This window comes from Ursus americanus, chromosome 3 (genome assembly GCF_024610735.1).
Source record: "Ursus americanus isolate L20-20 chromosome 3, mUrsAme1.1.p, whole genome shotgun sequence".
Lineage (NCBI taxonomy): Eukaryota > Metazoa > Chordata > Mammalia > Carnivora > Ursidae > Ursus > Ursus americanus.
This window is the reverse complement of record NC_142129.1, coordinates 32,194,081-32,216,139: the sequence shown is the minus strand read 5'-3', so window position 1 is coordinate 32,216,139 and position 22,059 is coordinate 32,194,081. Positions and strand designations below refer to the sequence as shown.

The 22,059-nt window shown below is 40.4% G+C and overlaps 1 protein-coding gene across 10 annotated transcripts in view; it reads left to right on the top strand.

The window, feature by feature from the left end:
- ST7 (suppression of tumorigenicity 7) overlaps positions 1-22,059 on the top strand; it is a 231,257-nt gene that overhangs the window by 107,290 nt on the left and 101,908 nt on the right. For all 10 annotated transcript variants that reach the window (XR_006778648.2, XM_045792785.2, XM_045792787.2 and 7 more), the window contains one exon: positions 11,064-11,146. Coding sequence is in view for 9 of the 10 variants with exons in the window: in XM_045792785.2 (XP_045648741.1) it covers positions 11,064-11,146 (83 nt within the window). In the remaining variant the exon portion in view is untranslated. The remainder of the gene's footprint in view (positions 1-11,063; positions 11,147-22,059) is intronic.

The following is a 22,059-nucleotide window of genomic DNA, read 5'->3' as shown; positions in this document are numbered from 1 at the left end:
CCTGGGTGGCACAGAGGTTAAGCGTCTGCCTCCGGCTCAGGGCGTGATCCTGGCGTTGTGGGATCGAGCCCCACATCAGGCTCCTCTGCTATGAGCCTGCTTCTTCCTCTCCCACTCCCCCTGCTTGTGTTCCCTCTCTCGCTGGCTGTCTCTCTCTCTGTCAAATGAGTAAAATCTTTAAGAAAAAAAAACAAAAACAAAAAACCATGTACCTATTTTCCTTCCTTCCTTCCTTCCTCCCTCCCTCCCTCCCTCCCTCCCTCCCTCCCCCCTTCCTTCCTTCCTTCCTTCCTTCCTTCCTTCCTTCCTTCCTTCCTTCCTTCCTCTCTTTCTTTTTACATTACAGATGAATGGGTCATTCACAGTGAGGTATGGCAATGTCTGAAAACTATTCAAGATAGTAAGAATAGATTCAAAAGAGAGAGAAAGGCCATTTTTAGGGATTGGGAACTTTGTATTAAGGATGACAAAGGGCTTCTGGAATTTAGATACATCTTTTAATACATTTTAAGAAAAACTGGCTTACTGAGATTTGAGAATACCAGTGCTCCAGTTTCCGTTTACTGTCACCTATAGACCTTACTCAGAGCTAGGTGCATTTGTGATTTACCAACTTACAATTTGCTGCCAGCCCTGGACCTGGGGAGATAATTTTCGGTGCCCTCTGGAGTATTAACCACTCATTTGATGCAAATGCAAAGCCAAATCTAGTTACTGGAATTGAAAATAATGAAGCTAGCCTTTGAACAACCGGGCAGTTGAAACAGCTGAATACTTAAAATATTGGTCTGTCTAGTGGTTTCCCCTGTGGCTTCTTATCTCTCTTGGTTAGGCATCTCACCCAGAGACACAGCCATAAAACATCTTCCAGAAGACCATCTGTTGTAGGGCAGCTTTTCACTCAGAAGAGAAGTAAATTAGCCATTGAACTTTTAGAGAATGTAATGAAAATAAAAACTTAACTTAAAATCAGATTTGATTTTTACTACCCCATGCCTTATAGTTGCTTCTTTGGCCCAAACTATTGTCTTCCTTTGAGGCAAACTCTTCAGCTGTAAGTTAGCAGAGGGTTCAAAACAAAGCAAGTAAACTAATACTGAAAAAATCAGAGTCAATAGAATAGAAAATAGAGTTATTTTTGTTTTGTCATTTAATCTCAACTGATATAACGGGAATATACGTATATGTAACTGACAGGTTCAAGCTATGTCACTTAAAATGCTTCACTCTATTTATTCTTTGAAATCTGCATAAAAAGAAGAATCTCAGAGAAAGTAAACACATTTCCAATGATTAATCCTTTGTCTTTAAAGTTTGGTATAAGAGTGAGTTATAATTGGATTTCTCAGGGTGGATCTTGTTGCAGTGAAATAAAGGTTTAAATTTTATTCCTAATTCACTTACTAGTTCATGCAGTGCTATTTATATTTTCTTTTAACTTCAGTCCCACTTAACGAAAAATTCTCTTCTTCTCTTTCCTGCCAGACTTCCTGTAGAAGTGGCCTATGCTTGCTGCCATAATTCCTTACCACTTACTGTCTGGAATCACTTGCAATTTCACTTTGGCCCCACTTTGCCAGCATTCTCTAGACTCTCACCCTTTATGTCACGTTGTTAAGAGCCATATAGTGTTGAATTTACCTCTGCAAATCTGATCTGCCCAACCTCCCACCCTGGTGGTATGACAAGAACTTCCCTCTGAGGTACCTCTCCGAGCTGTACGTTTCCCACACCATTTCACGACCACTAGACATGTGTCTCACTCACATTGCTGTTCAGAGAATATTTTCTAACTGTCTCTATAGAAAGTCTGATTTTCTCGACCCAGCATTTGATCCAGCATAATCTCCCACCGCTGCACCTCATCCTACTTACAGTACTCCAACACAATTCTTTTTTTTTTTTTTAAGATTTTGTTTATTTATTTATTTGACAGAGAGAGACAGCCAGTGAGAGAGGGAACACAAGCAGGGAGAGTGGGAGAGGAAGAAGTAGGCTCCCAGCGGAGGAGCCTGATGTGGGGCTCAATCCCAGAACGCCGGGCTCACGCCCTGAGCTGAAGGCAGACGCTTAACCGCTGTGCCACCCAGGCGCCCCCTCCAGCCCAGTTCTTTTGTGTGCGTGCTGATATCTCTGTGGCATCCGTACCCTCTCTTCACTCCTCTCCAGTCTAATGATAAAAACTTATCCTTCTTTCAAAGCCCAGAGGGAAGGACATCTCATTTATTAAGCTTTTCTGATCCTTCTGACTAGAAGAAATATTTTCTTCCTTTCGATTCTATCTGTAGCTCTCTTCTGATAAGTTTCATATTCTGTCCTGTGTTACTTGTGTGGGTATCTTATTTTCCCTTCTCAAGGGGATCATCAGCCTCATTATATCATTTTATTTCCTAACTCTTCTATCTTGTTCAGTGTCTTGTACTTTTTATAAGTTAAGTACATTTTGGATAAATGAATGGATGAGCTGATATTAATAAATGCAGAGCATTTGCTGAATGATGTTTAGAATCTAGGTGGCTATAGCTCCATGGAGTATGCTCTGTGCTGGTTGCAGGGGTATTGAGGTCAGTGAGCCCTTCTCAGGAGAGGTGCCTGGGGCCTGGAGAGCCGTGTCTGTTCAAGGCTTCTATCTTTTGCAGTGTAACTCCCCTTTGAGACAGGTATCTTTTTTCTTCCTGATGGTAAATAGTTTATGAGAAACAGAAAGACTCATAAAATGGTCTTCAACCCTACATTGAAGCATATTTTAAATGGCTAAAATTTTAAGACTTATACAAGCCACTCTGCTATTCTTGGCCAGGGAGTTCCTCATAATTAGCCTATTTGTAAATAAAAATGAAGATATAATCTGAGATCTTGCTTCACTTACCCTTGAGGGTCACATGGGTGACCAGGCTTTGGACATTCCTTCATGGCTTGACAGAAGCAAGGGACAAGGAGCCATGAAGACTGAACACTCTGATATAGTTTCCCAGATCACAGCTGAGAAAAGAAAGAAGGAATGTGCTCGCTCTACTCCTCAGTGGAGCCAGATGCCCAGTAAAGCAGAAATAGTATACCTGCGAAGTTGCCAAGGCAACATCAAGGGTGGAGAGAAGAGTAGACAGAATGATTTATGAGGATTTCTTGACATTGGAATGGATCTAAAATTATACTTCCATGTCTTCCTCACCAGGATAGATTCCACAGGATTTATCAAGGGAATTGCAATGCATAAAAGCTTGAGATGCTGTCAGAGCTCAAGGAGACTGGGGTGAAGGGCAAGGAGAGGAGAAGCAAAAGGAACAAATGAGAAAAAGTGCTTATGGTGTGTTTTTAATCTTCTCTTGAACTGATGCTGTGCCCAGATGTAAAACTGATTTTTTGGGGAACATGCAAATGTTGTGTATTTAAAGTATGTGTAGAAAAAAGAAAGTCCATTTACTGGGGTAAAATGGAGATGCTTGATTTCCATATTAAAAAATTACTCTGAGCTTCTACTTTAATATTAGTTGATTTACAAAGACAATTACAGATCAGCATGTAGAATGACATGTTGTCATGGCAACAGAGGTTGAAGTTGCATTTTATTTATGAACAGTGGGAAAAGAAGCTCTGGGGGCAGATTGAATTGGCATATCTTAACACCCTTTCTGGGCATACTGCAGTTAGCCACAGTTATCAGATATCCACACTGATCTTCACTTTCATGAATTATACATGATTGTATCAATTTTATATTGCTGCGTAACAAATTACCACAAATAGAGCAGCTTAAAACAACACATTTATTATGTCACGATTTCTGTGGGTCAGAATTACAGGCACAGCTTAGCTGGGACTTTTGCTCTGGGTCTTACAAGGCCATAATCAAGGTGTTGACTAGCCTATGATCTTACCTGCAAGCTCTACTGAGGAAGACTCTGCTTCCAAGTTAACTCAGACTGTTGGCAGAAACCATCGTTGTAGAACTGAGGCCTTCAGTTTCATATTGGCTGCTGCCTTCAGCGCCTAGAGGCTGCTTATAGTCCATTGCCGCATAGGCCTGTCAACATGGTCACTCTCTTCATTACACTAGCGACGAGACGCTCCAGCATGTCTGCTACTGAGAGAGTATCTTACATATCTGTTTGCTAGAAGCAAGTCACTTGTCCCACCCACATTCAGGGGGAGAGAGTTACATAAAGATATGAACACCAGGAGGTAGGGATCATTGTGGGTCACTTGAGAGTTTATCCATCATAGTGTCATTGTGAGAAAAGGGCAAGGTTTTTTCATCTTAAAAGCCGTGCCATCTGGAAATCTGTTCAAAATTAGCATATGTGTAAGTTAAAATATTAAAGCTTACATTTTTCATTTTCTTGTCCCTTGGTAAATGAGGAAGAGGAGTGAAGTTGCAACTCTACTTAATGGAACCTGACAGGAGGGAAAAGAAGGGTTAGCAGGGTTGAAAGAACAATAAAATGAAAGAAGAAAATATTCCCTATTCTCACATAGAAAAATGCAAGTGATGGATTAAACTATTCCTGTGTGTTCCCTAACCCACTTTGGAGGTCTGAGAAGACAGTTTGATAGAAGGTTCTTGCAAGACTAGCATGTGCCTTAATGTACTTTATGTAGACATGGAACTCTGTCCTTTCCATAATTAAATCAGAAATGTTGCTTTGCATGAAATGGACAATTTTCTAGTCCATGTTGATATTGCTGTCTCAAGGCTTGGAAGGTATGGCCTTAGTTATTTGTTCTTTGTATTTAAAACATTTGTAAACCATCATGCTTAGGTTATAGTTTAGGCTTTAATACAGCATATGTCCTAAGCTACACGAAGACTTGAAGAAAACTAAGGAACAGGATTGCAGGTTTCCACGTGGCCTGTGGCTGAATTGATTGTTCCCACGGTGTCTAGTAAGGCAGAGATCAGAGATTTAGGATCACATGGTTGAGTTAGGGGATTCAGTAATTTCTTCGCCTTCTAAAATGGCTGCTTTCAAACTTACCCTCCAGTTTATAACCACCTCTAGCAACTAGAATTCAGTTAAAAGGAGCCATTTACTACTTGGTGCTTCCATTTATTTTGTAGGGCATATGACAAATCACAATGCAGGTGATTTACTTCTTGGGCTGTGGTCTGTACCACATTGGTTGGCACATAGAAGCAGGTGTTAAGTAAATGCTGGTGTACTGCTGCTACTACTATTAATATTAATACAGTCAGCTGAGTTTCTTCTGCTTCTTACAACTGGACCGGTATGAGGTGTCACATCACAAAAAGAAGAATAACATAGGGCGCCTGGATGGCTCAGATGGTTAAGTGTCTGCCTTTTGCTCGGGTCATGATCCCAGGGTCCTGGGATTGAGCCCCTCATAGGGCTATCTGCTCAGCAGGGAGTCTGCTTCTCCCTCTGCACCCCCCCTCATTTCTCTCTCTCTCTCTCAGATAAATAAAAAGGAAGAGCAACATAAACATAAATAATGACAATGATAACACATATTATTAGCTGAGGTTTGCTGAGGCACTTTATCTACATTAATGCATTTAGTCCTCACAGCAACCCTGTAACAAGATAGATGTTATTCTTACCTTATGGACAGTGAAACAGCCTCAAAAGTACAGATTTGGGCCTGTGTTGTGATAAATGTTATTTTATTTACTAAGAAAAGTAAGCAAACCAGAGTCCCCTATTCCATAAGTATTGTTTTAGTTAGGCTGCATTGTATATCTATTCATTGCATGCAGTTGTTAGTGAGAAGTGCTCTATGGATCGTCTTGGAGACCAAACAGCAGTGAACACCCTTAAGTTTTAGAAATACAACTTGGGCCCATTCTAGTTTGTCTCATCCGAGAATAGCCATTGGTGTTAGTATTCCATGCATTTGTATAGCAGGAGCTTTAGAAAGTGGTTTCACATCTTTAGTATTAATTCCCCACCAGTGCCTCAACACGCACATGTGAGTCTGTGGCACTCGTACTGCCTTGTCCTTTCCTTCCGTGTGCTCGCACATTCAGGCCCCTGAGCTGCAGTACTCTGTGTGGAATGCTCTACAGCTCTTCCTCTCATGGTCCCTTTGCCTCTGCAGCTGCAGGCAACATCTGGATTCATCTTCCAAGTCTCAGACAGGATGCTTTTTCTTGGCAGAGATTTTTCTTGATGTCCTAATCCCTTTGGGTACCCTGTGCTTTTATAATTCCCTGACGTGATCTCTTCAAAGATATTTGCTTACCCATTTCCTTGCCTCTCTCACCCATTGGATTGTGAGCCCGTCGGGGGCAGGGCCAGTGCTTCCCAGGGCCTGGCCCAGGGTCAGGCCCCTAGGGCGTCTGTGCTGGAGTACAGAGGGAAGGCACATTTCATCTGAGCCTCGAAGTAGCCCTGGCAGAGTGTGGGGCTTTCCCAGGGTCTCCACATTACAGCTGATGTCACGGTTACAGACCAAGGCTCCTAACCCTGGTCTCTTTCCCAGGGATAACACTTTTACCTAAAATCGCTTCCATTTTTGTTTTCACCCAGCCTAAATAAACTTAGTTTCTTTAACTTTTCTTCCTAGGGACTTTATTTCTAACATTTTCAGTGGTTGATGATTGCTATTTTATAACTTTTTAAAGTTTTTCTATTTCACATGCCATATTTTAGAAAGGCTGAAAGGGACAGAGGACAATAATTTTGAGCGTTGTAGACTTTATCACACTGCTTATTCAGTTCTTTCAGTCAGTACCTCCAAGTCTTTGATGCTGCCTTAGTCTTTTCATTCCAGGGCTTCTCTGTGTAAGGCGGAGTATGTCCGAAGAGACAAACACGGGGTTATGTGTTCACCCTGTTTTGCAGAGGTCTTTTCCAGGACTGTGGTTTGGGGATTGCTTGTGCTCTAAAGAATATGAAAGAAGGCTGTTATTGTCTTGAGAGACAGAAATGTGGCTGGCTCCTCACAGACACAGCCTCACAGGACCATTCCACATGATTCCTGAGTAAGCCCTGCTCAGAGGAGTGATCCCTGGCTTTCCATAGTTGACATGTTATCTCCTCTCTTCTATGATTTAGAGAGGTCACTTAATTTTCTTTAAAAAAAGTTTTTGTTTTTTTTTAAATTAAGTCATCTCTACTCCCAACATGGGGCTCGACCTCAACCCCGAGATCAAGAGTCACATGCTCTACTGACTGAGCCAGCCAGGCACCCCTAGGTCATTTAATTTTCAATCTATGTACCCATCCCTCCTACCTAGTTTCTTCTCAGGGCCATGCTTTATTCTTTCCCATTTGCTTATTAGTTAAATGAGGAGACTGTACTAAGTTAAAGTTGAGCATCATCAGAATGTTCTATGATTCAGTCCCCGAGGCTGCCCTTGACTGACTACTGCAGTGTTCTTGGAGCAGTGACCTGTGAGGAGTGCCCTGCTGAATCAGATGAAAAGTCTTCTGATTTATTAATTTTTATCTCTAGGTTGAAATAGGACATTATTGAAATTTTATGAATCTATTCTTCACAAAGCTAGATTAGTCTTTGTTTTTGAGTTTATTTTGCCTAGCCCTAGCAGTTATGGAAGAGACAGTTGAATATGTCTGTAGCAGGAAAATCCAGTTTATGTTTCAAAGTACATACCCCACAGTTTTCTGCTGCAATTTTTAGGTACTTCATCAGGCCTTCATATGTTTTAAAAATAATTGTTAGTGGCCCTCATTGCTGATGAAACTAGGCAAGGTATTCCTTGTTTTAAGGCAGTCTGGTCTGCAGTGAGCAACCCTCCTAATTTAATGAGGGAATCTTCAATTAGATTCTCTTTTCTTTCTGAGTGCCTACTGGCCTTTACCCCGGGGCTACACAGTACACCAATGATAAGATCACAGGGAACTTATCTTTAAAAGTCTGAGGTAAAAGTAAGTACAGTATTAAAAGCATCTCATCTTTTAGTGTGATTTATTCAGAATTCTTCTCCTTTTGAAATGAAGGGCTTTCCATTTGCTATTTTGTTCTTTCTTGCTTGTCAGCAGTATCTGCACACACCCTGTGATGCCATGAGCTGAACTTTGGGGGCAGGACTACTGGTGTTCAGGTCTTTGCCCACCGCCAGCTATGAAATACCATGAATAATAACATTGACTTCATGGAGCTGAAGTGAGAATTAAACTCTCTACTATGCGAAAGTGCTTTGTTATTAACTTTAAATACATAGATAGATGGAAATGGAGAGTATGAAGTGTTGATATTTATGCCCAGAATTGCCAAATGCCATGTCTTAGTGATTTCAGCCAGGATATTCAGGATATTCAGAAAGACCATAACGTTAATAGATTATTAAAGGAGCACCTACCACTCTCTGAAGTGTTTCTGTTTCTGCTACTCTCATTCTCTATGTGTGTCTCTATTTCTTCTAATGACTTCCATGATCTCTCAACTCTAGTAGCTTTCTACAACTGGATATAACAGAGAAGTATCTTTTAATTATTAATTACCACTGCTATATAATCTTAAGTAAGTAAAACCAAATGGGAACACTGTATAGTTTTATCTCTTTAGATCACTCATAAAATTGTCTTTTTCATTGATCAATTAATTCTTGAGTTAATGATTTTCATTAGATCTTTCCCCTCCATTGATTTGTGCTTTTGTTGCTGGGGTGTTATAGCAGGACTACTAAAGCACTTTTCTAATTCAAGCATACCTTTTCCTCTTTCTTTTAGAAATGGATTTTGTAGAATTTTATACTCACTTTGTCCCCAGAAACCTACTGAAAAGTATATGATACAGATATGAGAGTTCATAACTGTAAAATAAAGCAAATACTCTGTTTTGGTGACTTTTTAAAAAATAATGGGGAGTGTGGGGTCATTTATAGTGTGAGGATGGGAATTTTGAGAATTTTAGGCACTTCAGAATCAGACTGGCAGTTACAAGCTCTAGGTTTGTTTGTTTAATTTTTTCCTTTCAAAAAAGTCTCCCTTTTCCCACTAACTTGCTTGGGAAATGACAAATCACCACATCTTTGGGTTTTTAATGGCCAAGCAAACCCAACCTTAACTCAGCTGTACCTCTGCAGTCCTAGGCTGATTGCACCTCTGTGCCCTTCTCAATCTCCCCAAAAGAGTTCTCTTAGTCAGAGTGTGACTATCAACTGAACACATTGTGTTAGTTCAGACTCTTGAGATTACAAGTGATAGCCCGCAAGTCAAACAAACTCAGGTAAGAATGGGAGCAGGGGAGGGATGGCCGGTAGCCAGGAAGAATGGAATCCATGCGCCCTTCTACAACTGCATCTCTGCAAAGGGCCCACAGGTCAAGCTGTTTCCCTCCTCAGCCTCTACAACTGTTTGGAAAGGCTGTGATCTTTTCTCAGCACCTCAAAGTAGCCCCCTTATTCTGCTGACCTTGCCCTTTTGTCTGTCGCTTCTGCTGCCTGCACTAGTCTAGTTAACTCCTACTTATTCTCCTGGACATCTTTTCCAGCCTTCAGCCTTAGGTGCGTCCCTTTTGTGTGTGTGTGTGTGTGTGTGTGTGTGTATGTGTGTGTGTGTGTGTGTGTGTGTGTGTGTGTGTGTGTTTAATTTGAATTCAGTTAGCCAACCTATAGTACATCACTAGTTTCGGTTGTAGCATTCAACACCTTTTATGTGTTTTTATAACATCCCATGCTCAGGACTTGTGTATGCACTTATCAAACTTTATGGTAATTGCTTGTTTGCTTGTTCATTTCCCAACTAGACTGTGGCCATCTAGACGGTGGGAGCTGTGTCTGATTCATGCTTCCATTCCTTGTCCGTGGTCTCATTCATGAACAGCGAGAAGTATTTGTTGAATGAGTGAACATGGGATCTATGGTCATGTTGGTGACTTGGCTTTCTGGGCCAAGCTCAGGACAAATGCCAAAGCCTTTTCCCCTAATTATATCAAAGCCCTACTTCTAACATCCTTCATTCTAAAACCAGACCAATGTGGTACCCTTCCACAAACAGACTCAGTAAAGAAATGTGAATACGCATGCAAAAAGCTCTTTAGGTCAGTTGTTGTTTTGGTAATAATCAAAGTTTCATGCAATATCTAGATACAAATGATAATGATTTAAAATATACTTATAAAATATGGAAGTGAACCTTACTTAATGGATAGCGAGATCAACTGTATAGTTGATATGAACAGAGTGGCAGAAATTGGTCAGGAAGGTTCTTGACTGTACATTTATTTTTAGTGGTTTATTTTTATTTTTTTTTCATTGACTCCAGTTATTTTTATGACTAGTCTAACAGCCTTTTAAGTAAGGTGAAAAAACTTTTACTAATGTGTGCTAACTTTGTCCATTTGTCCTTCCTTCTTAGGAGTAACAATAGTATTACAATCTTTAATAACTGCCGAAAATATACAGTTGACCCTTGAACAACATGGGATTGAACCTCCTGGGTCCACTTACACATGGATCTTTTCCAATAAATACCATATAGCACTGAAAATGTATTTTCTTTTCCTTATGGTTTTCTTAACAGTTTCTTTTCTCTAGCTTACTTATTGTAAGAATATAGTATATAATGCAAATAACATGCAAAATATGTGCTAATTGACTTTATATTATTGGTAAGGCTTCGGGTGATAGTAGACTATTAGTAAAGTTTGGGGGGGAGTCAAAAGTTAAGTGCAGATTTTTGGCTGTGTCGAGGTTTGGCGCCTCTAGTACCCACACATTCAAGGATCAACTGTAGTTATTTTCCATTTGTTCTAAGGTTGAAGTATTCCTTGTTGGTTCCTCAAGAACTCTAATGTGTGGGTCTCTCAAAATCTGTAAGATCTTCTCTTTCTGACAATTTAGTAACCAGCTTTGATTAGACTCCTCAGTGGTTATGAGGAGTTTCTATTCACAACAATAGTTTTGAGAAAAAGCTGCTTTTTTCTTTTATGTGGCTATTTCTTTCAGGATATAGCCCTTGACACCTAGCATTCTGAGCCTTTGTGATGCTGAACTGTTTTAATGGGACTTTGTTAAGGGTCTAAGAATTTTTGTCATCAGAAACAAATAATTTCACTAGAGAGAAAAATGGAACACTGTTTTATTGACGTACTTATGCATTCCTTATTCTTCTCCTTTTCTCTCTCTTTTTTTTCAGTGAGCATGTTTTTGAACACATTAACACCGAAGTTCTACGTGGCCCTGACAGGCACTTCCTCACTAATATCAGGGCTCATTTTGGTAAGTGGTAGAATCCTTCCTATTTAAAAGCATGCTGAATGCTAATATGTCAGTATATGTATAGGAAATAATTCTGGAAGAATATATACCCGCAGCTTATTGTGATGTCTTGCATGTGTGTATATGTTGGGTGGTTGGACTTAAAGAGGCTTTCTACTGCCCAGGTTACATATTTCTAAAGTATTTGAAAAAAATTGAAATAGTCATATATTACTTTTGTTGAAGGGGAAAAACAAAATAGAAATAAAATGAAAAATAAAGAAAGACAATTCTGTGTCAAATTCTATTGTCTGAGATACTATAAAATACATGTGACTCAGTTCAACTAAAAATGTTTTTCATCCTTCTTTCAAAATGGATTACTGGCCATAATCAAGATCAGTAGAAGTATAGCCCAGTTTCTTCATTTTGCTTTCTTTCTTTCTTTATTAGATTTTATTTAAATTCAAGTTAGTTAACATATAGTATATTATTAGTTTCAGGGGCAGAATTTAATGATTCATCAGTTGCATATAATACCCAGTGCTTACTAAATCAAGTGCCCTCCTTAATGCCCATCACCCATTTGCCCCATCCCCCTCACCTCCTGTCTGCAACCCTCGGTTTGTTCTGTATAGCTAAGAGTCTCTTATGGTTTGCCTCTCTCTCTGTTTTTGTCTTATTTTTCCTTCCCTTTCCCTGTGTTCATCAGTTTTATTTCTTAAATTACATATGAGTGAAATCATGGAGGTATTTGTCTTTCTCTGACTGACTTATTTTGCTTAGCATAATACACTCTAGTTCCAGCAACATCATTGAAAATGGCAAGATTTCATTCTTTTTGATGGCTGAGTAATATTTCCTTGTGTGAGTGTGTGTGTGTGTGTGTGTGTGTGTGTGTGTGTGTGTGTGTATACCATATCTTCTTTATCCATTCATCCATTGATGGACATCTGGGCTCTTTCTGTAGTTTGGCTATTATGGATGGTGCTGCTATAAATGTTAAGATGCATGTGCCCCTTTGAATCTGTATTTTTGTATCTTTGGGGTAGATACCTAGTAGTGCAATTGCTGGGTCATAGGGTAGCTCTATTTTCAACTTTTTGAGGAACCTCCATACTGTTCTCCAGAGTGGCTGCACCAGTATGCATTCCCACCAACAGTGTAAGAGGGTTCCCCTTTTTTCACATCCTTGCCAACCTTTGTTTACTGAGTTATTAATTTTAGCCATTCTGACTGGTTTGAGGTGATATCTCATTGTGGTTAGCCCAGTTTCTTTAAATGTGTTGAAGTGGCTATGGCAGTTCTAAGCTTTTCTTCCCTTTATCTTCTTTTCTTTCAAAATTTACATTTCCTTATTTCTTTTTTTTTATTTATTTTTTTAAAGATTTTATTTATTTATTTGACAGAGAGAGAGAGAGAGAGTGAGCACAAGCGGGGAACGGCAGAGGGAGAGGGAGAAGCAGGCTCCCCACTGAATAGGGAGCCCAATGCGGGGCTCAGTCTCAGGACCCCAGGATCATGCCCTGAGCTGAAGGCAGATGCTTATCCAACTGAGCCACCCAGGAGCCCCCATTTCCCTATTTCTTTCTTTCAAAAATTCCAAATAGGCAAAAGCAATGATAATCATCTCAATGACTCCATTAATTTATCCTCTAAATAATTACAAGTGCGATAAATTGTAACATGTGAAGTAGGTGGTTTTTTTTTTAATATAAGTGACCTTACGTAGGGCCATCTAATTTAGTATAATCACGCTAATATAATTAAATGACCTTAAAGGAGAAAGAAATTTTAGAATGTTGTGTTTTTTTTTTGTCTACACATAATGCTGTGATTACTAATTACTAATTTTTATAAAGATAAGAATAAGAAAGATATTTCAGAGTTGATGTTAAGAGAAGAGCACTAGAAAAACACAAGTTTTAGAGGAGAAGGGCACAAAAATGTGGAACAAATACATATATGAAGCTAGAGCAATAAAGAGTTTCAGAGGCTTGCGCTTGTAGGGTAGAGCAATGTATGCAGGGCAGAAACCTGCAAACAGCTTAAAGGAATGGTGGTGATTTGGGGAGCATTTTTTTTTTGTGGTTGAAGCATATTCGGGTTAATCTTGCTCTGCTGTATCACATGGGTTGCTGGGCTCAAGGGAGGAGATGTTTGAAGTTGATATTACTGGGCCAGGAATGTGAAGAACACCAGCAAGAACCAAGATGGTTATATGAATGGAAATCTGCATAGAAAGCCCAATACTGAGCAGAGACCAAGCCAAGGTGAAGGGAAGCATATTAAAACTTCTCCTTGACATGGGTTGAAATAAGGTGTGTATAGTAATTTGTACCCTATTGCCCCTTAAATGCAGATCTGCACACCCATCTGTGTCTCTAAGTCTTCTCTGTTCTGTGGGGACATGCAAAAAATAGGGATACTAGAGAGAGTTGTTCACAAAGCTATAAGATGATTTGCTTAAGCTCATGTTAGTTTGTGGCAAAGCCAGGCCTAGAACCTATGTCCTCAGGTTCCCACCTTGATATTCTTGATGGACTGAAGAAACTTCAAACTTAGAAAATGCTTTCAATACTTTATAAATGATTAATAAGTATGGGCTGAAAACATGGCAGCCTTTTAGCATGTATATTTTTTGGGGGGAGAGGAGAAAGTATTACAAGTCCTCATCTAATAATTATTTACATTTAAAATAATCCTTTAATATTTTCTTTCTAAAATATCTTTGAAATATTTTTTGATTAAAAAAGCCAAAAAAAAAGTGAACTTTTAGGTACAATTTGAATAGCAATTTCATGCTGAAATCACTAATTCACGCTGATGCAGAAAATAGCTTTTTGTTTGTGTATTCCTCTCTCAGGGATGCTTATTTAAGAATGTTTACCTGCGGGGCGCCTGCGTGGCTCGGTCGTTAAGCCTCTGCCTTCAGTTCAGGGCGTGATCCCAGGGTCCTGGGATCGAGCCCCACATCAGGCTCCCTGCTCTGCTGGGAGCCTGCTTCTTCCTCTCCCACTGCCCCTGCTTGTGTTCCCTTTCTCACTGGCTGTCTCTCTGTCAAATAAATAAATAAAATCTTAAAAAAAAAAAAAAAAAGAACATTTACCCGCTCAGATGGTGCTTACTGTGTGCCAGGCATTTCATATGCTAATTCATGCACTCCTTGTAATAGTGGGAGGAGGTAATTGCCAGCCTTGTTTCCAGTTTACTAACGCATAGGCTGAATAGGTAGCACAGGGTAACCTGCCTTAGGTCACATCACTGGCAAGTAGTGAAAAGCAGGATTTCAGCCCAGGCAGGCTGTCGCTCATTTCGCCACCTTCTGCCTAAGTTCTCAGCTGTTTTCCTAGCTTGCTGAACAAATGGCAGGTCTGGATTTTATCTTGGTGTGGGTTCACTAGGCTGTAGATTGATTGCCAGAGTGTGGGTGATTTCCTTTTTCTCTGGTAAGCTAGGCCCAGCAATCATTTTACCTTCTAACTCAGGGAGGTGAAGTCCCACCCCTTCCTTTTCTTGTTCTCCAAATGAAGGGATTTTAGTAGAGCGGGACCCCCTCGGCCGGACCCCCTCTTCCTCTGTGCGGAGGGCAGCTGCTGAAACCTGATGGGCACTGTGGTGCGCCTCAGGGAGTGTCTGTCCTGCAGCCTTCTCAGGAGGCACAGGGTGTGCCTGATGTGAAACTCTGAGCATTGGAAAACCTCTGATGTTTGAAGATTTTGAAAAGCCCTTCTCAAAAATGCTTGGTCTGTACTGAGGGCAGAATCACTACGATGCGGGAATAGTTCTTGATAGCTTTAGGCTCCTGCTTTAGAGATTATGGGCATTGGTGTTGTCCTGCCTTTGGGGACTTAGCTTTGCTAGCCCTTGAAATGTACCCAGGGTTGAGGTTTCTATTCAGCCGCTGTTATTTTCTGCCAAGTGCATTCATGGAGAGGCGGCATTGAGGTAAAGGATCAGGTGCTTAGTGGTTTGTTTCCTGGCACAGAGAGACAATTACCTAACTAGTCTCCCCTGAGCAATGGAAGGGGAGCCAGGCAATGAGCGCTGAAAGTACAGGGATGCCCCTGGGGAAATGGTTGTTTGGGAACCTCAGGATTCCTATGCTGGAGACTGAAATTGTCATGCAGTGTGATGTCTTAGAAGAAGAGGGTAAATAAAAACAAAAACACCCTGAAAAAGTCCTCTAACTGAACAAATATACGTAAAAATAAAATGTATTTGGCAAATGCTACTGTCTTTTACACTAAGGTGTTTAAAAATAAATGAGGACTAATCAGTGTGTATTTTACTAGATATTACTGCTAGTTCTTAATTTTGCAGGTTGAAAGCCAGCAAAGAGTTTGGTTATACCATCTACCTTTCACTCTTCCCTTTTGGTCCTGTGCCCAGGCCAGCCAGCTCTCTCCCTTGCTTAACGCCAGGTGGCCCCTCTGCCCTCTTGGCACAAGCCTTCTGATCTCAGTCCAGTTCCAGCCATAGGAATTGCACCTTTCATCACAGTCCAAACCTACCAATTTCGTCTTTTAGTTGTTCTAGCAAGGACATGTCCCGTCTGCTTGAAGTAGCCTCTCGGAGTAATGTTAATTTCAGTGGAGAAAATTTCTGGGTTTTGTTTTTATTTTTGAGAGTGGTTAGGTGGTTATGTGGAGAAAATGCTCCCCTTAATTTTTTCAAAATGTTGGTAGAGTGGAGAAAATGCTGTATGTTATATTGACATTTATAAAGAGATCCCCATTAACATGGATGTGGACATGCTCCTACACCTACATTTTACACATATATTAAGTAGATATAAAAAGAAGCATCTGAGGCATAATTTTAAAAAGTGAGAATCAAGAACTAAAAAGGGAGGAAATTAGAATAGTAAATAAAAGTCATAGCTCATAGATTACATGTAAAAAATATGTTTTTGGCAAAGTGTAGAAGAGATGATAATTAGTTAGGAATAAGTTGTATCAAAAGGTCCATTTATTGAGTTGCTACTCTATGCCAGATATTAAGCACTTTGCATATATTACTTCATTTAATTCTCTTTAAAATTCTAGGTGGTAAATGTAGCAGTAGCTTTATGCTGCTGAGTATGATCAGACACAAGTGTTAAATAACTTGACCAAAGTTATATAGTAGACAAATGGTAAGATTTGAATCTGGATCTTTTGACCATGTCCTCCATCCCCTCCTGTTCAAATGTAAGGGAGTGGGGCTGGAGGATTGTTATGGAACTTTTCAACTTTTCCATCTAAAGGACTTGACTTGCACTTGAGATAGCACTTTAATTGACAGATAGGTGGATCACCCGAATGATGGTGATTCTCGAGGTAAGAGTAAAAAAAGACTCAGGGAAACTTGATTGGAAGAGCTCTTGGGGTGTGGGAAGCTGCATATAAGCGTCAGGCTATATTGATTTGTGAAGCAAGTTATCTCTTGTCTATAGAATAAAGGAGAGATGCTATGGGGATCACATGGTAGGGGAGCCTGCAGCTAATTGGAGGAAACTGAGGCTCATTCAGCTTTATCAGATTACAGCTTCTGGGGGTCACCATAAAAATGAATGATTTTCCACAGGAGACCAAGCAAAGTGCCAGGCCAAAGAGAAGACATACGCACGCCTGTCAGGGTCTGAGTGTAGACGTGAGTATTTGAGTGGATCAGATTAATGATTAGACAGGCAGAAGTGAAGAAGGTGAGCAAGCCGATGGCAGATAAAGGGACAAAAGTGCCCTTTTGGCTTTATCAGTTTGGATTGGAGCACAGTTTGAGAGGCTTGAAAATCATGTAGTTGCACGGCTGGGGAAAGGAACCCTCAGAAGCCTTCCGGTTTAAACCAGTAAAGACTTAAAGACCAGGCATCCAAAATGCTTATGACTTGCTCAGGTTACTTTAGTAAGTAAGGGTGGGAGTGAGGACTGGAATTTAAATTTCTACTGCTTTGCCATAGTATCATCCTGCCTCTCATGAAGGTGTTGATTAAGAAGGTGGATGGCAATAGTATCTAACAGTTGATGTTTTCATTTTAACAGACCCACAGAAATGGGTCAGGTAGATAAGAAAGGGAGTAGAGGGAAAGAAGGAAAAAGAAAAGAGAGAGAGAAGGATGGGCACTACACCCTTCCCTGGAGGAGACATTTTCTCTTTATCCAATTGGCCATGGATACTTACCACAATTTATAATTATGTTTTCTTTGTGTCATCATTTATAGCCTTTGTCCTCTATATAATGGAAGCTTCACAAAGACTGAGACCATATCTGTGTTTTTGTATACAATAATGTAATGCCTGGGTAGACGCTTACAAAATATTTGTTGAAAGCAGAGAGATCCAGTGAGTGAATGAATTACCGATTGTGTCAGAATTATCTAGGGAGCTTGTTTAAAGTGATGGGTCCAACCACCACTCCAGACTAACTGAATCAGAATCTCTTAAAAGAGGGACCACGAGGATAGCTGCCACCATGGCATGAGCTGGTGGGGCCCGAGGCACACAGTGAGGGATGGCTCCTCCCCATGTCAGTACTCTTCATGATTTTCCCCCAGGAGAGTGACCCTCCTCTCCAGTCCACACTCATTAATGCTACAGTGGAAAATCTCATCCTATGAACATATAGACACGGAGGTGGGGGTGGGTCATTGACTATTGACCTTGAAGAGAACCTCACTTTTCTGTCTGCCCTCTTTTCTTAAAACCTTGGTGATAGGTGGCCAGGAAAGGGGGTTGAAGGGCATGAATACCAGTTCTTCACACAGCCCCCCTCAGTTGTTCAGGGGAACAGTGACTGAGGAGGGACTGGCTGAGACCAAGGAAGTGGGAAGTAAGACCCTTTCCATAGCATGTCAGTATTCCTAAACAAAACGTAACATGAACCAAAAGGGGAAAACAGTCTGTCATGTGGAGTTGGGTGTGTGCGGCGGGAACTCTGAAAGGGTCGGTGTGTATAGAGACAATCATGTATTTGAGAATTCTAACAAGAAACTAAAAAGATTATGGATATTATATAATCCATGCCCACAGCCTTGATTTATCTCATTTAAGCCCAGAAGATCCCCTTTTGCCAAAAATCTGTTCACCACCAGATATATTTCTGAAGACTTAGAGCAGGTGTCAATTTTGCAGTCTTTCCATTTGGGAGCAGACTGCGGGAAAGTTTCGTATTTCCTCTTTAATCTCCAGCATCACTGGATCTATTCTCCTGTGATATCATTACCCTTTAATCCGTAGGGAGCACTTAGCCAATTTCAGGCTGAGACATCATTGTATTTCCTGTGGGTTTAATGGAATTGGTGTGGAATTACTAAGGTGCTGCTGTATGGAAATCTTGAAGCATTTTTAAGTGTGGTATAGGGTATAGGGAAGTCTCTGATTCACAAGGAAAAGTGTTTTATATAGAGAACACGCAGTTCAAGAAGAAGAGTGCTTATTGGCTAGGAAGAATCTAGGCATCTTCAGGAAAGACTCAACTTTTAGGTTTGCAGGGTAGATGGAAGGGTCTTGTTTGTTTATCGCTTTGCCAGATTTTTTGTTCCTTCCCTGTGGGAGAGTTGTACTTTAGGCCAGCTCTGAACCTGGATCTCCACCCCTAGTCCTGGTACTTTTTGGTCATCTTCTCTGCTTCTGCCAAATAGTATGGAGGAGGTCATAAGGCATTGCTAACAGGGTCCTTGACAAATGGGTCTTTATTTTAAATATGATCTGGGTCTCAAGTATAGTTTTTGGTCCTTCTGTCCTGCAAGGTATAGATCCAAACTACTTCTTCAACTCTCACATTCCCGATTCCATCCCTACTTTCCTTGTTCTGAGAAGACAAGCCTTACCCTCACCTCTACTGAGATTAGTGTCACCCACTCTATTCCTTTGTTGCTTCTTACTGGTAAAATATCTCATATCACACCCTATTTTCCAAAATAGAATGTTCCCCTCTGTTCATTCGTCCTTCCTTTTCTTTCTGTCTCAGGGTAAGAAATGGTAGGTTACCTTTTGAAGGCAGGGTGGGTATGCTTTCTGGGCCTTTGGCATCATGCGTCTTGATCATTTGTACTTTTTTGAATCTTTAATGTCTCTCTTTTCACTAGATTCTTTACCCTTCCACAAATATGTATAAGTCTATCTTTTTAAATAACAAATAAAAAGAACACAAGAACTTTCATTGGTCCTGCTGTTGATTTAGACTATCTTCCATTAAAGCACTGGCCCAGCCCTTGTTGTCCATCCATTTAATTGTCCAACCATCCTTCCATCCAGTCTTGTAATCATTCATCTGTGCATCCATCCAACATTAACTGAGTGCTTACTGTGACATTACTTTGTGCATCAGGTAATTAAGCCCCAGAGAATCAAACAAGGTCACATAACTTGGCTATCATGAAGTGTATTTGAGTTTTGAACTTTCAGCTAGATGGGAGGGCCACTGTTGATTTCCTAAATGCCAAAGTGAATGGATGCTTTTTAGTTCTCATCTTACTTGTTCTGTATAATCTTTGCGGTGAAGCATGAGTTGGAAAAAAAGCAGTAGAGGGATTATGCATTTAAGACTATGAAATAGTAAATTTATATTTTAATTCTATGGTTGTCAGATTAAAACCTGTTTTATTCCACTGAGGCAAGCCCACTAAGCTACTAGCATGTGCAAGGACTAATTTTAAAATCTAAATTTGTTTATGAGAGCTTTGCTATTTACATTGCCGGTTATGCACCAGGGAGAAGAATTCAAAGTGACACCAAATATGTGTGTGTTAAATAACACCATCTGCCCATTTGGATCTGTGCAGCTATTTAAAAATTCTGTGAGGTGCTGGCCCAAAGCCTGTCATGTTTTGGGATAAGGGGCAAATTATTTTGCTGACCCCAAATTAGATGACTTAGTTTGAGATTTAAGAAGGCTTCAAGTCCTTTCTACTTCTTTTGCTAATTGTTCCTTCAACGCCTATTAGAGTCTCTGCCCTAGGGTACTGGGGACATTCGTATAGGACAAGGAAGGACCATGATAGATAAGAAGCCATCTACTACTGTGCAAAAGACAGGCCCAGGAAGACCCCCCACCCACCACCAAATAGCTACAGGAATAACCCAATCTTTACTGAGATCTGAGATCTGTTAATCCTGCATTAGAAATACTGGGTGGAAGGTCTGTCTCCTATTATAATGCAAATACCTCATTAATATGAATCACTATTTAGGATAAATGATCTAGTCCCACTTGATAGCCTACTTCTGGATTGGTTTCGATAGCTGAGAAAGCAAAGGGACAGTGGAGTCGGAAGGCACTAGGAAATAAAGATTTGAAAAGAGAAATGATAGGCTACATCTGTCTGTGTTTCAGTATGCAACAGAGTTACAAAAAGATGTCTCCTTGTAGAGCCCTAGCGAGATTAGTGGCACAGAACTGGGGCTTTAGGCTGAGCTGCTACTCAATTTGCTGTGAGACTTTGGTCATTCCTCATTCTTTAAATGGAGATTGTGCTTGGTCCTTTAAGGTCCCTTTTAGTACGAACATTCTGTGATTCTTCTGTAGAAACTGAGAAATCTGGAGTTCCAAGGTGTGTGTGCATGCGTGTGTGTATGTGTGTGTGTGTGTGTGTGTGTTGTGATGGATATAGGCTACGTCAGGAGCAACCTGTGAAAGGTGCTGTGGTCTGTGGCAGGGACTGGTGGTATCAGGGGCCACATGTGCCTTATATAACCCTAGAGCACAGACCTTGCCTGGTGTGGAGCACTTCCTGCTATGTGACTGAGTGAATGAACGAAGGCCTGGCAGGTGCCCAGCAGCATAATATAGAAAGCAGAGCAGAGCCTTAAGGCAACAAAAGCTCTCCGCCACAGTGATTGAGAGCCATTGCCAGTTCTGTGCTCAGTGTTCTTGGGTTGCTTGGAGCCTTCCTTCTCTTCTAATAAAGGTGAAGCCACGAAACTCTTAAGGGCTTTGTTGGGTGGGCAGAACTGAATGGTGAGCAGTACCCTTTTTCACAATGATTTCTCGGGCTTTCAGCCAATAACTTAGTAACAGACAAGAAGATGCTGTACAAGCCTGAATCATAGACTAATGGGAGCAGAGTGCATCAGTATTTCAGGTGTCCTGTGCAGGAGAGGTATGTACGTCATCAATATAATAAATGGTAACTTTGCTATTACTTTTGAGAACCAAACATGCAATGGGCACTGAACTGGGGATTTTACATGGGGGATTGAAACTACATGTTTTACATGGGTGTGAAAATGGAGGACCCTTGAGGATAAAGAATGAATGTGATTTCTACTTTACAATTTGCAGAAACTGATGTTCAAATAGGTGAAGTAACTTGTCTGAGGTTACAGACTCCTTGGATTCATGGTTTGTAGATTTACCATTCTTGAGCTTTGTTCCTTCAAGCAAGATTATTGCTAGCATTCCAGATATTATAGACTAGTTCTGTCCCTTCTTAGCTTTCATATCATATTCTCTTCCCTGTCTGCCAGTGAAGTTACTTGAGTGTCTTAACACGTAAAAATTCATATAGTCAGAGGGCTAACTTTTTGGAATTAACTTAAAGGTGTCATAGAATTGGAAACATTTGGTTTGATTGATGACTCCTTCTGGTTATTCATAGATGTTCTGTCTGTCTTAAAAAAGGTTGTTTTTGTTTGGTAGAGCAGCAGAAGAAAACACTGATTTTTAAAATAATAGCCCAAAGTCCATTCCAGAGTAGTTAACAAAATCTTGTTTTTATGAAATAGGTAAGCATAAAGATAATTAATACTATGTTAGTTCCACATTCTGGATTATATTATAAAAATATGGCATAGTTAATCCTATGAGACTCTGGCACATAGCTGATTCTTAAATTTCTTCTGTGTGATGATTTGTGGCTGCTTAAGGAACAAATCTCAAATCAGGCAGGGAGGAGAAGAAAGAATGTGGGAGAGAGCGGCTTTGAACAGTGGTGGGAAAGTGTTCACTGGAA